This window comes from Urocampus carinirostris, chromosome 11, assembly GCF_059441175.1.
Source record: "Urocampus carinirostris isolate Australia breed hairy pipefish chromosome 11, RoL_Ucar_1.0, whole genome shotgun sequence".
Lineage (NCBI taxonomy): Eukaryota > Metazoa > Chordata > Actinopteri > Syngnathiformes > Syngnathidae > Urocampus > Urocampus carinirostris.
The window spans coordinates 1,917,039-1,930,000 of NC_142359.1; the positions used below are offsets into that span (position 1 = coordinate 1,917,039).

The 12,962-nt window shown below is 44.5% G+C and overlaps 2 protein-coding genes across 3 annotated transcripts in view; both read left to right on the plus strand.

The window, feature by feature from the left end:
• The first annotated feature begins 1,913 nt into the window (after positions 1–1,913).
• On the plus strand, positions 1,914–12,318 carry LOC148356157 (uncharacterized). 2 transcript variants are annotated; one of them, XM_088348273.1, is made up of 9 exons: positions 1,914–2,034; positions 4,137–4,202; positions 4,271–4,396; positions 5,440–5,514; positions 6,118–6,213; positions 6,270–6,346; positions 8,567–8,636; positions 8,702–8,785; positions 11,268–12,318. In XM_088348273.1, the coding sequence occupies exons 1-9, from the start codon at positions 1,975–1,977 to the stop codon at positions 11,334–11,336; spliced, it is 723 nt and encodes a 240-aa protein (XP_088204399.1). In that variant the 5' UTR covers positions 1,914–1,974; the 3' UTR covers positions 11,337–12,318. The 2 variants fall into 2 exon arrangements, with proteins under 2 accessions (XP_088204399.1, XP_088204400.1); XM_088348274.1 differs by lacking the exon at positions 1,914–2,034 and adding an exon at positions 2,094–2,414.
• An 82-nt stretch (positions 12,319–12,400) lies between these two features.
• Positions 12,401–12,962, plus strand: part of LOC148356158 (tetraspanin-8-like) — a 17,442-nt gene continuing 16,880 nt past the window's right edge. The window contains exon 1 of the mRNA XM_088348275.1: positions 12,401–12,540. Within this exon, the coding sequence (XP_088204401.1) occupies positions 12,481–12,540 (60 nt within the window). The 5' untranslated portion in view covers positions 12,401–12,480. The remainder of the gene's footprint in view (positions 12,541–12,962) is intronic.

Genomic DNA, 12,962 nt, shown 5'->3' on the forward strand with positions numbered 1-12,962 from the left:
TAGAGGGTTAGGGTTGGGGTTAGGGTTAGGGTTAGGTTTTAGGTTAGAGGGTTAGGGTTAGAGGGTTAGGGTTAGGGGGTTAGGGTTATGGTTAGGTTTAGGGTTAGGGTTAGGGTTAGGTTAGGGTTAAGGTTGGGCTCGGGTTAGGGTGGTTAAGGTGAGGTTTAGGGTTAGGGTTAGGTTTTAGGTTAGAGGGTTAGGGTTAGAGGGTTAGGGTTAGGGGGTTAGGTTTTTGAAGCAATCTTACTTTCCCAAGGTCCCTCAAAAAATTTGGGGTTCTTGGGAAACCAAGTTTTTGCACTGGCCATTCAGGAAATTGGAGCGTTTCTTGTCTTACCTGCGTTCGTTTAGTCCATCTGGGAAGAGAGTGTTTAATTTTCCTATCCGGCCTTTTTCTGCCCTACGTCTGTCTTTTTGTGTCCAATTGCTATTTGTTTGTAGGCCCCATATTTCTAATGCCTGTAGTCCATGTCGAATGAAGTGTGCGACAAGATGTGTATTACTTTGTTTAAGGTTCTTAATGTTGTAAATGTGTTGTGCTAATCTACATCTGATAGAGTTTCCTGTCTCTCCTATATATGTAATGTCACAGTGTTTACACTTTATGACATATATACAGTTTTCCGTAGTGGGTGTGATTGTTTGTTTAACTAGGTAGTTTGTGTTGGTGACGGTGTTCCTAACTGTGGTGGCTTGTTTGTAGAATGTGGGGCCCTGCGTTTGTGTTATGTTGATTTCTGGTAATTTACTTTTTACTAAGTAATCTTTGAGGTTTTTGTTTCTTTTAAAGGCTGAGATGATTTTGTAATCTTGGATTATGTCTGTGTTCCGTAGTGTCTGGTTTATATTTTGTCTAATTTTTCTATTAGCAATTTGGCTAAATTCTGAGTAGGTACTAATTAGTGGGATAATTTTCTGTGTGTCTCGTTGCCCTGTGGTTAAAAATGTTTTACGGACCTGCCTGAGGAAAGATCTTGAGTATCCTCTTGGTCTCAGTGCCTTGAATAGGGTTTGGGTGGCCTTTTCAAAGTCCGTATCTTGCGAGCAGATTCTGTGGAATCTGAGCAACTGTGATTTTATTAAGCCTCTGTAGGTGTGCTTTGGATGAAGGCTGTTTTTGTGTAAGAGTGCATGTGTGTCTGTGTCTTTAAAGAAGACCTTTGTGTCTAAAGTTTGTGTTTGAGTGAATGAGGGTCCCTTATAAGTAGTTGTGTCTAGAAAATCTATCTGGTGGTCATTTGTGGAGTGTTTGACCGTAATTGTACTATGGTGTGTGTTGAGTATTTCTATGAATTTTTGAAATTCTTCTTTGCTATGTGTCCACGTTCCCCAAATGTCAGGTTAGGGTTAAGGTTAGAAGATTAGGGTTAGAGGGTTAGGGTTGGGGTTAGGGTTAGGGTTAGGTTTTAGGTTAGAGGGTTAGGGTTAGAGGGTTAGGGTTATGGTTAGGTTAGGGTTAAGGTTGGGCTCGGGTTAGGGTGGTTAAGGTGAGGTTTAGGGTTAGGGTTAGGGTTAGGAAATAGTTGTTGAAGAAGCTTTTGTCCGGAGAGCGGCTTTTGTTGGAGTCTGGTGGTACTGCTCGCTCTCTCTCTCTCTCTCTCTCTCTCTCTCTCTCTCTCTCTCTCTCTCTCTCTCTCTCTCTCTCTCTCTCTCTCTCTCTCTCTCTCTCCCTCCCTCTCTCTTTCTCTCTCCCCTTCCGACAAAATGTAAATATTTGGATGAGCGTTTGAGTCCAAAAACTGCTGTTTCTCGTCCCCGGTTGGAGAAAAGCCCGATTTGGCTCCACGTCATCTTTTCCTGGCGTCCTCCCCTTCAGCTTCCAAACTTGGTCAGGTCCTTACACTCGGGAGCGTCCCTTCTCACAAGATGGCCGCAGTCATTCTTTGAGGGGAAGAGGGGTGGGTGGGGAGGCTAGAGAGATCGCAGCTATAGCCGCCAGACGCCATTTGTCTTTTGCGGGCGACGGCATCGGTCATGTTTCCCTGCAGGAGGCGCTTGAGAGGACTGGACATCTGCGTCACGCTGATACTCGCCGTAAGTGGAGAAATGATACGACACGGACCCCTCGCGCATCTCGATAAACGGTTTTTCGAACGGATACAGTCAGAAAATACTAGTTTTGGAGTTTTTCCCTCGCCGTGGTGTCGGTTTTAGATCAGGGGATGGCGTCCTGGTGCTCCGTGCAACCCCTTGGAGACCCTTGGTGATGAAGGGCTAGACAAAGAAATGGGATTTGACCTGACCTAGTCACTTGAGGGGTCTTCGTATCTCCAGCAAGTGGATGAATCAGAGTGGGATCTCTACAAGGCAGCTTCGATCCTCTCCAAAGTCACAGTGTCTGTTATTTGCCCACTAGATGTCGCCGTATTCTGCCGGGCCCCTGAAAACGAGTGCTAAAAGGACAACGGAAGCAGGTGAAATACGGAGACGCTACGTGACCCAAACGCACCTTATTACTTTTGGAAAGAAGAGAGATAAGAAAATGAAAAAGAAACAAAAAAAAGGAAAAAGGGCCACAAAATTGTGCAAAAAAAAATAGAAAAAATAAATGAAATAAAAGAAAAGAAAAAAAGGAGGTGAAGATTAAAAAAAAGAGTAAACAATGGCATTTCCCCCTGTTTTTCTCCTTTTTCTCTTTAATGCCTTCCTTTTTTTCCTTCCTTTTCCTCATAATCTTTTTTTTCCTTTGTTTTTCTTACTTTTCTTTTTATTCCTATTTTCCTTTTTGCCTATTTTTCTTATTTCCTTTTTTTTCATTTCTTTAAAAGAATGTCTTTCTTTGAGTAAAAATGGAAAGAAGACGGCTGCTCCTTGCCCCCTTTCAGTCTCGGGAATTTATAGTGCGACATCCGGTGGAGAATTATCAAACACTGTCCCTTTAAGAAGGGCAGAATGGTTTTTTTTTATTGTTTTTTTTTATTTATTTTTTTATTTTTTTTTTTATTTTTTTTTTTTATCAGCGCTGTTTTTTGCCCAAGCAAACCCGGACCCTATCTTCCAAGGACCCCAATGAAAATTCTTTGTTTGTGGTTGTGTCGGTTCCAGTTAGTTTGTGACTTTAGTTTGTGACTTAGTTGATGATTTTCTTATTAGATACCAAATCTCTTTGTGAGCACCTTGCCTTCTTCTACTTCCTGCGTTTGGGTCCCCTTTAATATCACAACAAAAGACATATTTATCTTCTTGTTTTCTTTTATCCTCACTGTTAATATGTGGAACTGGAGTGTCATGCCCAATTTCGTTGTCACAATATGTTCAACCCATTTTGTAACAATGACAATAAAGGTATATTCTATTCCATTCTATTCTATTCTATGAGATAAAAAAAACTCCCTGCGGAATACAGGTACTCTGCAGGAATGAATACAGGATGACAGGAACGCGGAAGTGGCACTTCCGTGTCAAGCGAGGGTAGTCATTGACAGCGAGAACAAACAGGTCATTGGCCGGGGCGGAGGAGCAAAAACACAAACGGGTCCAGAAAAAAAGTTGGCAACAGGTATCAGGCAGGAAACAGGGCAAAACAGGCCGAAGGCCGGGACGGAGGAGCAAAAGCAGAAACGGGTCCAGAAAAAGGTCAGAAACAGGTATCAGACAGAACAACAGGGCAGGATAGAGTCAGGAGTCACAAAAGTTTGCCTAGCGTGTAGCGTAGGTTCACAAACGATCCGACGAGTGTTGTCAGGAAGGCCGGGGTTTACAAGAGAGGAAGCAGCCAATCAGCGGACTACAGGTACTCTGCAGGTATAACCGAGGGTACGGAATCACGGGCCTGATAGTGGGAGGCGTATGACGGCGATGAACGGTCCCTAGTGGTAGACTTTGGGACTGTTCACAGACTAGATGGTAAATGAACTGCATGCTTTACCAGTGGCTGAGGACCTCCAAAACTCTTTACGATTTACTTCACCCTTCCGTACACACACACACTGATAGAACCTTCAGCCGTATCGAAGGCAATGGGGGTTGAGTGTCTTTTCCGAGGGCTCTTCGCCGAGAATCGAACCCGCGACCTTTTGGTCCCAAGATGAGCCTTTTTGTAAAGCTGGCAAAATGTTTCTTGTCACGTTAGAGGTTCTGGTCTAAAAAGGTTCCGTGGTATGTTGGGTTTGATGTGTTTGCTGTGGTGTGTTCAGGTGTGCGGCGTCGTGATGATGGCTGTGGCCTTCTCCACAGTGGACAGCAGCTTCTCAGTGGCTGAGGTGAAGACACAACATTCGCAAAGATGCACAGGAGTTATCCATTTGGTGCTTGTGCTTGGTACTTGCAGTTGTTTGAGGAGGTTTCCAGTGGCGACGGTGTTCTGCTCCTGCAAGTTTTTGGACCCATCACAGTCCTCTTGGCGCTGGTTGGCGTCTGTGCAGCTGCTTTGGACCTCAGGACGCTACTGATGCTGGTGAGATACCTACCCAGTTATTTCTGCAAGATCTCCAGAGGAGCATTGCATGCTCCACCTTTTCAGATTCAGATTCAGATATACTTTGTTGTCATTCTTGTACACTTGTATACAGAACAAAATGTCGATACATCTGACCAGCACAGTTTTCCTTGAATGTACAGATATAAATATGTAGTATTGAGTTGGAGTATTGAAATACTAAATAATATACTAAATAATTACAGCTATGTATAGTATTATACAGTAGTGCAAAGAGTGCAAGAGGAGCAGCTGAACAGATGTGCACAATGGGCAGTCAGGTAAACAAGTCACTATATAATAACAATGGAGTACGGTAGTGCAGAGGAGAACAGATGTGCAAAGGAGTGGCTAGGTACAAGAGAACTGCCAGTAGTGCAAGGACAAAAAAAAACAAAAAACAAACAGATGTACAGATTAGCAGCTGGGTAGGCTTGCTATGTGTGTGATTGACCGTTTAACAGTCTAATGGCCGGAGGGACAAAGCTGTTGCAGAACCTGGTGGTCCTGCATCGCGCCTGCAGTACCTCTTCCCAGAGGCTAGCAGAGTGAACAGTCCATGATGGGTGTGAGAGGGGTCCCTAGTGATGTTCTTGGCTCGGGATAGGCAGCGCTTCTGGCCAATGTCCTGAATGGAGAGGAGAGAAGTCCCGTTGATTTTCTCTGCTGTCCTCACCACCCTCCTCACACTACCACAGTCCGAGGCACTGCAGCCTCCACACCACACAGAGACACAGCTAGTCAGGATGCTCTCTATGGCCCCTCTGTAGAATGTGATGAGGGTGGGTGGGGGCAGGTGGGATCGCCTCATCCTCCGCAGGAAGTACAGGCGCTGCTGTGCCCTCTTCACCAGTGATGCAGTGTTCACAGACCAGGTGAGTTTGTCTGTGATGTGCACCCCTAGGAACTTGGTCCTGCTGACAACCTCCACAGCCTTGTTGTTGATGAAAAGTGGGGCATGGTTGAGCTGGTTTTCGATAACGGGGCAAGTTGTTCCCAGGATGTTGCCTTTGTGTTTTCAGTTCAGTGCTGCCATGTTTGTGGAGCTGCTGGCCATGCTGGTGGCGGCATCTCCGCTGGTCCACCTGCAACTTCAAGTAAGTTTGGAATCCCAACACATCCCGAAAAGCCTTCATCTAAGGGCGTAGGTTTGATCCTGGCATTGGTGGGGCCCACGTTTGTCCTTATAATGATGTATCCATGGTCTGACGTTGGTTTTATCTCCACCAAACTTTCTTGCTAGGTTTTTTCATCAGCCTTTATGACTTTTAGCATGAAGACAGCAGTATAAGACGGATGTTTTCTTGTCCCTTCAGGCATGGTGCTATGCTAAAATTAAGGAACTTCTCTTGCTGCATGCTCACTTTGACCCATTGGTTTCCTGTTGGTCCGTCGTACCTCTGTTAGCACGCCCCCTTCCCACATACGGACTCTGGTTGGCTACACGGGAAAATATGCGCTTATATGCCAACCGGGGAACCAAACATAAGTCTGGTATGAAAGGCACAGCCAATCGCGTGGGTCATATGCATCCTGGCGTCAGCAAAGAACTTGGTTGAACCCTATTAGCGCCGCTAGCTGAAGCAGACGTTGATGCATGAATCTATTTGGTTTTGGTGGGGACAAAACAACGAACTGTGGATATTGGTGGGGACACGGCCCCTTCGGTCTATGCCACAACTCCGCCCTTCCCTTGGCAGGTGGATGCGGCGATGGAGGAAGCCTTCGCCAACGTGACGCCGCTGCACCTCGCCGACCCGTACGTCCGGGACCAGATGGACAAGCTGCAGGTCCAGGTGGGTCCCTGAACCCCTCCGACACCGTCCAACATTCCCTGATATCTTGTCCGCAGGGCGCCTGTTGCGGCCTGAGGGGCCCAGAAGACTGGGGAAGCTCCCTTCCCGCTTCCTGTCTCTGCCTTCCCGACAGGTAGGCAACACCTGTGATCGACAAGTCATGTCACATCTCCAAATAAATCAAGCTAAAGTACAGCTTAGTCCTCATTTGTTGCATTTGTCTCTAATATCCAAAAAGAAAACGTGTTGTCTTTACTTCCGAATGAGGTGCAGGCGCCTCCCCTTTTGAATAAAAGCCTTGTGAACTTGTAAACCCGACTTTTCGGGGTCACAGGAAGAACTCGGAAATAGCAAGCTGTTAGTACTGTGGTCCTCCTTCATGCAAGCTAATCTAATTACTGGCAAAAACCGAGCTTGACATGAGAGAGAAATTCCAATCGAGAATAATTTCCAGACGCTACCACTAGAGGGCCGTGTGCTCCAGACTGTTCTATACCTTCGAGCTCTCCTCTAGTTACCAAAAATTCAAGATTCGAGATGTCTTTTGAGTAAAAATCTAGCTCGGCATATAAAAAAAAATCGAAGTGAGGAGAATTTCCAAACGCTACCACTAGAGGGCCGTGTACTCCGGACGGTTCTCTACATTCGAGCTCTCCTCTAGTTACCAAAAAATTCAAAATTCGAGATGTCTTTTGAGTAAGAACTTAGCTCAGCATATAAAAAAAAATCTAAGTGAGGAGAATTCCCAAACGCTACCACTAGAGGGCCGTGTGCTCCAGACTGTTCTATACCTTCGAGCTCTCCTCTAGTTACCAAAAAGTTCAAGATTCGAGATGTCTTTTGAATACAAACCTAGCTCGGCAAATTAAAAAAAATTCTAAGTGAGGAGAATTCCCAAACCCTACCACTAGAGGGCTGAGTGCTCTAGACCTTCCTCTACTTACAACCTACTCTAGTTACAAGAAATTCAAGATATTATAGTTGTTTTGAGGAAAACTCTTGCCTGACATACCAAAGAAATTGCAAGTTAGAATAATTTCCAATCACTACCACTAGAGGGCCGTGTACTCCAGACGGTTCTCCACATTCGAGCTCTCCTCTAGTTACCAAAAAATTCAAGATTCGAGATGTCTTTTGAGTAAAAACCTAGCTCGGCATATAAAAAAAATGTAAGTGAGGAGAATTCCCAAACGCTACCACTAGAGGGCTGAGTGCTCTAGACCTTCTACTTACAACCTACTCTAGTTACAAGAAATTCAAGATATCATAGTTCCTTTGAGGAAAACTCTTGCTTGACATACCAAAGAAATTCCAAGTGAGTATAATTTCCAGATGCTACCACTAAAGGGCCGTGTGCTCCATACTGTTCTCTACATACGAGGTCTACTTTAGTTAGTTGAAATTCAAGATACGGGATGTTTTTGAGCAAAAACCTATCTGGACCTTCAAGAGAAAATCAAAGCTAGCCTTGTTTATACCATTATCTTATTATTTTTGCTAGCTGTTGGAAGAATTATTTTTGACCGGGTTCTGTAGTATTTTTCCGGTAAGATTCCCAGAATCAAGCCCCTTGAATCTCTTGGGTATCGCACCATTTCCTTTAAAACAGAATTTCGGAGCAGGACGTATATTGGTTCCGCCCCGAAACATACACCAGAGAGCAGAGAGAGTCGAATTGAGAGGGAACACGTTGTTTATTTCATCCGAACATTCAGTCGTGTTCCAGAGTTGTCCGGGCGACACTGATACTGTGTTCGGTCAGCGATAACGTGTTGTTTTTCTCTAGTCGGGCGTTTGATTCCAGTTGTCCTAACCCAGCTCGCAGATTCTCAGCGCACAAGAAAATCTAGCCAGCGCACAAAATCAGGGCTCAAAATTGCTCATTAAGAAGCCAATTAAGTTAAAGTTATAGTGCATGAAGGTCAAAATACACGGGTTCCCCTGACATTGTGTCCTAAATGCGGTATTTTGAAGTCGAGTCGAAGTAGAACGAAGTTGAGTAAAGTTAGTAGAGTTTATTGAGAACCGGCTTCTTCGGCTCGGCTCATTAAAAGGAACCGGCTTTTTCGGGTCCTAAACGGCTTTTCAGGTTGTTTTTGCTTCTTTAATCTCAACATGACCAAATATTATGTAAAAATTATGCACAAAATGACTTAAAGGAAGGGGGGAATAGAACAAAAAAAATGAAAAAGTTGTGAAAAGCTGAGAAAAAAAGAAACAAAAGGAAGAGAAAAAAAAGAAGGAAAAATTTAGAAAAAAGACAGAAAAAAAAGCGTAGGAAAAAAGTAAATAGAGAATAAAAAGAAAAAATAAATAAACACGATGAGATTCGGATTCCGTTTCTTCTTTTCAGTTCGCCGTCGTCGGAAGCCTGCACGCCGTTGAGCGGCCGTGACGCCTCGCCGACGTTGGTCCACTCCAAGGTATCTCCGCGGCTTCGGCGCGTCCGGTTGGAGAACTGAATACGATTGTCGCTGGGCGTTTTCAGTCTTGCGGTCTTCTCCTCAAGAGTCACGTCGGCTTCCCCGTCAAACTCCGCATCGCCGTCCTTTCCGCTTTCGCCACCTTGGCGGTAAGGATTGCACCTACAGTCCCAATCTCCTTCTGCCTGAAGCCAAAGCATTCCTTCTCCAATTAAATACCGTAAATTACCGACTATAGAACGCACCTGATTATAAGCCGCACCCGCCACATTTTAAGAGGAAAACCGATTTTGTACTTACACAAGCCGCACCTGTATATAAGCCGCACCCGCCACATTTAAACATGTAACACAAACACCAAATTAACCCAAACCCGACTTCAAGTCCCACGATTGAAACAAAATGTCCTTCATTAAAGTACACGGTCCAAAAATCACAGCCGGCAAAATGAACGGAAAACTTAAGGTTTGATGCAGACCTGCAGAGTCCGTGTCCCGTTGAAAGTCTCATCTCATCTCATTAGCTGCACCACTTATCCTCAGTAGGGTCGCGGGGGTGCTGGAGCCCATCCCAGCAATCATCGGGCAGTGGGCAGGGGACACCCTGGACTGGTTGCCAGCCAATCGCAGGGCACACAGGGACAGACAACTCGCTCGCTCATTCACACCTAGGGACAATTAGGACCGACCAGTCCACCTGAAATGCTTTGGAATGTGGGAGGAAACCGGAGTGCCCGGAGGAAACCCATGCAAGCACGGGGAGAACATACAAACTCCGCACAGAAAGTCCGGTAGCTGGATTTGAACCCACACAGGAGGTTCCCAAGACCTTGAACTGTGCCGCACACGCGCTAACCACTGCCCCACCGTGCTGCCCCCCCGTTGAAAGTAATCCAAGGAAAAAAGTGTATATTTCCAGAGGTAAGAGTGGGAAAAATATATATCCACTATCGTCGGCCGCGTCCACAAACAGGTCTCGCCTTTACCCCACTTCCCGTAAGCCTGCGTTTGTTCCGCCCCTTCTTTTTCATTCGCCCGTGCAAAACATATCAGAATAAGTGTCTGAAATAAATACATGACAAAAATATACAGTTGCAAATACATATTATACACGGTTACACATATTTACAAAGAAAGAAGGTACACCGAGAGAGTTTTCAAAGCTTTAATAATCATATAACTTTCATCCCAAACCGTGCCTGTGAAGGGTAGCAAAACGCTACTAGCAACACGCTTGCAACACAGTACACGGGTCTGTTAAAAAAGCATACCGTACTTGTAAAAATCGCAGTGAAGCGTCCTCATCTTCCTCATGTGGTGCGTCATGTGCCTTTCTTTTTGCATTTTGTAGGATAAGGGTATGTTAACGCTAATTTAATTTGTGCACAAGCCAAGAAGTTGCAGTCTTCCTCTGCGCATATATTCCACCGGTCTAAATCTTACTTTTTGTACTCGAGCGCTGAAAAATGACATAAATTGGCCGCATCACTGAATAAGCCGCAGGGTTGAAAGTCTGGGAAAAAAGTAGCGGCTTATAGTCCGGAATTTACGGTAGTTGAATTTCCCTGTCACTACCAGGGTAATTGTTGAAAACAGGGTTATAGATTTAGTCAACTAGAAAATATCAATGAGCCAGCCCTGGCGAGTTCTTTTCAAATTAGGTCTACGGCCGCCCGGAGTGTGCTTAGGGGGCGCCGCCTCGGGGTCGGACCATATCGGCTGCGGTCAGGGTTGGCTAGGGTTACTTTAACTGGATTACTTTCAATGACTTTTGGATTACTCCAATACCCAATATGCTAAGAAAAGACAAAAGAAACCAAAAATGATGACTCACAACACGTGGTAAGCTTTCTCTCCTGGCTTTGATCTCTTTGATCTCCGGCAAAACGAACATCAAATGCAGGGTTGGGTAGGGTTCCTTTAACTGGATTACTTTCAATGACTTTTGGATTACTCCAATAGCAAATATGCTCATAAAAGACAAAAGAAACTAAATATGAATCAAATGATGACTCACAACACGTGGTAAGCTTTCTCTCCTGGCTTTGATCTCTTTGATCTCCGGCAAAACGAACATCAAATGCAGGGTTGGGTAGGGTTACTTTAACTGGATTACTTTCAATGACTTTTGGATTACTCCAATACCAAATATGCTCATAAAAGACAAAATAAACTAAGTATGAATAAAATGATGACTCACAACACGCGGTAAGCTTTCTCTCCTGGCTTTGATCTCTTAGATCTCTGGCAAAACGAACATCAAATGCCACAGAAACAAAATGGAAATCAATCCAAACATCATTTTTGCCGTTCCATGTATTCCGTTACTCCCCAAGCCTGCACAAAATATACTCATTTTATTCCTATTTAGTTACTTTTGTCTTTTATTAGCATATTTGGTGTTGGAGTAATCCAAAAGTCATTGAAAGTAATCCAGTTAAAGTAACACTACCCAACCCCGGCTGCGATACAGCAGCGTCGACATCTACGGTAAAGATGCCGATGCCGTGTCCGAGACGAGCCAAGAAAAGGCCAAAACCGATTCGGGCAAAAGAACCTTTGCGAATGAGACGTGTGACATTTTCCCTGAAAGATGTTTGTAACGCTGGCGTGCGTGGTGTATGTGTTTCAGGTGTCGGCCATCATCGTTTCCTCAACGTTGGCTTTGTCGTTCGATAAATGCTCCAATCGGGATGCGTGAAACAAAGAGAGGCCACGCCTCCTTTCTCACCTTTGGCCACTTTCCTCACCCACGAAAACTACAAATCCTTCAATCGCACGAACGACATCATATACCTTTGTGTTTTTATGCTCGTCGACATTCTCATTCGACATGACGGATGTCTCTACAGCACAGGAGTCAAAGAGGCGGCTCGCGGGCCAGATCAGGGCCGCTAAGGGATTGAATCCGGCCCGCCAGACAACACTCAGAGAAGCTCAAGAGAAAAACAAGCTGCAGGTTGAAATAGGTCAACTTGATGTTGCCAAAGCCAGGTGCCTCGAACAAAGACACTGTACTTGTATTTCTTTCTCTCTCTCTCTTTCTTTTCCACCCCTTTTCTCCCACTCTCTGTCTCTTTCACTCTCAGTGTCTCTCTTTTTCTCTTGCTTTGTTGCTCTTTATCTCTTTCTCTCTTTGTGTCGTTTAACCTCTTTTACTCTAACTTCCTTTTTTCCTTTTCTCTCTTTTCTCTTTCGCTCTTCATACCCTTCGCGCTTTTTTTCCTCTTTTCTCTCCTTCCGTCTTTCTATGTCTCTTTGGATTTCTTTCTTCCTCTCCCTTTCTGTTCCCCCTCTCTCACGACTTTTTATCTTTTGTTTCTCACGCTCTCTCCCGCTCTCTCTTTTTCTTTCTTTGTCCCGCCCGCTCTCCTTTTCCCTCCCTCTTTCTCTTATTTCTTTATCTCTTTTTCTTTCTCTTTCATCTACTCGTCCGGCCCCCGACAGAATGTTTGTTCTATCGTGTGGCCCCCGAGTTCAAATGAGTTTGACACCCCTGGATTAAAACTTTTAATAGGAAAAAACGGCTTCGGTGATGGTTCAAATCGGTTTTGGAACAGGGTTCTGGAGCGGATTATGGTCGAGAACCGAGGTTCCACTGTACCAAAAAAAACTTACTGAACAGGAAGGAACATTTTTCTTTCTTTGTTTCCACAAAAGTATAAAGCAGGCCTAATCATGCATCATGATACGTGCGTGTTTCTTTAGGGTGTTTTAAGGAGGGGCTCCGGGAGCGCTTTTTTTTTTCTTTTTTTCTCTTTTTTTTTCTTTTTTTTTTTTCTCTTTTTTTTCTCTTTAAAACGCATTCGTTGGAAGCGAGTGAGGATCGCACGCACAGAGTCAAGATGGGGAAAATCAACGGCTGCCTGAAATGTCTTTTCGTCTTCTTCAATATCTTATTTGCTGTAAGTTCCACTTCATTTATTAACCCATTATTTCCCCTTGACGTTTTTTTTCGCACGCTGAATATTTTTTTTTCATGTAAAAGGAAACATCAGAACCTCCTCGCGGCAATTATAAATCAGTCGGGATTAGAAAAAAAAGGATGGCGTGGGAAAAAAAACTCGAGATGTTTTTTTTATTTGAAATTTTTCAGAAAAATCATTCGCCAAATTTCGACTCGTTTTTCATAATATCGAATGCATTCAATCTTTTATTTGACTGCGCACCTTTGGCTTTTAGTTTCACTTGTTTTCATCTCATCTCATCTCATCAGCCGTACCGCTTATCCCCATTAGGGTCGCGGGGGGGCTGGAGCCCATCCCAGCCATCTCCGGGCAGTGGGCAGGGGACACCCTGAACGGGTTGCCAGCCAATCGCAGGGCAC

What these genes read in the sequence shown, in the direction of transcription:
- LOC148356157 (XM_088348273.1), top strand. Translation starts at nt 1,975, where the DNA reads ATGTTTCCCTGCAGGAGGCGCTTGAGAGGACTGGACATCTGCGTCACG. An exon ending in GCGTCACGCTGATACTCGCC is followed by an intron (nt 2,035 to 4,136) that starts GTAAGTGGAGAA and finishes TGGTGTGTTCAG; the next exon opens with GTGTGCGGCGTCGTGATGAT. An exon ending in CGACGTTGGTCCACTCCAAG is followed by an intron (nt 8,637 to 8,701) that starts GTATCTCCGCGG and finishes GGGCGTTTTCAG; the next exon opens with TCTTGCGGTCTTCTCCTCAA.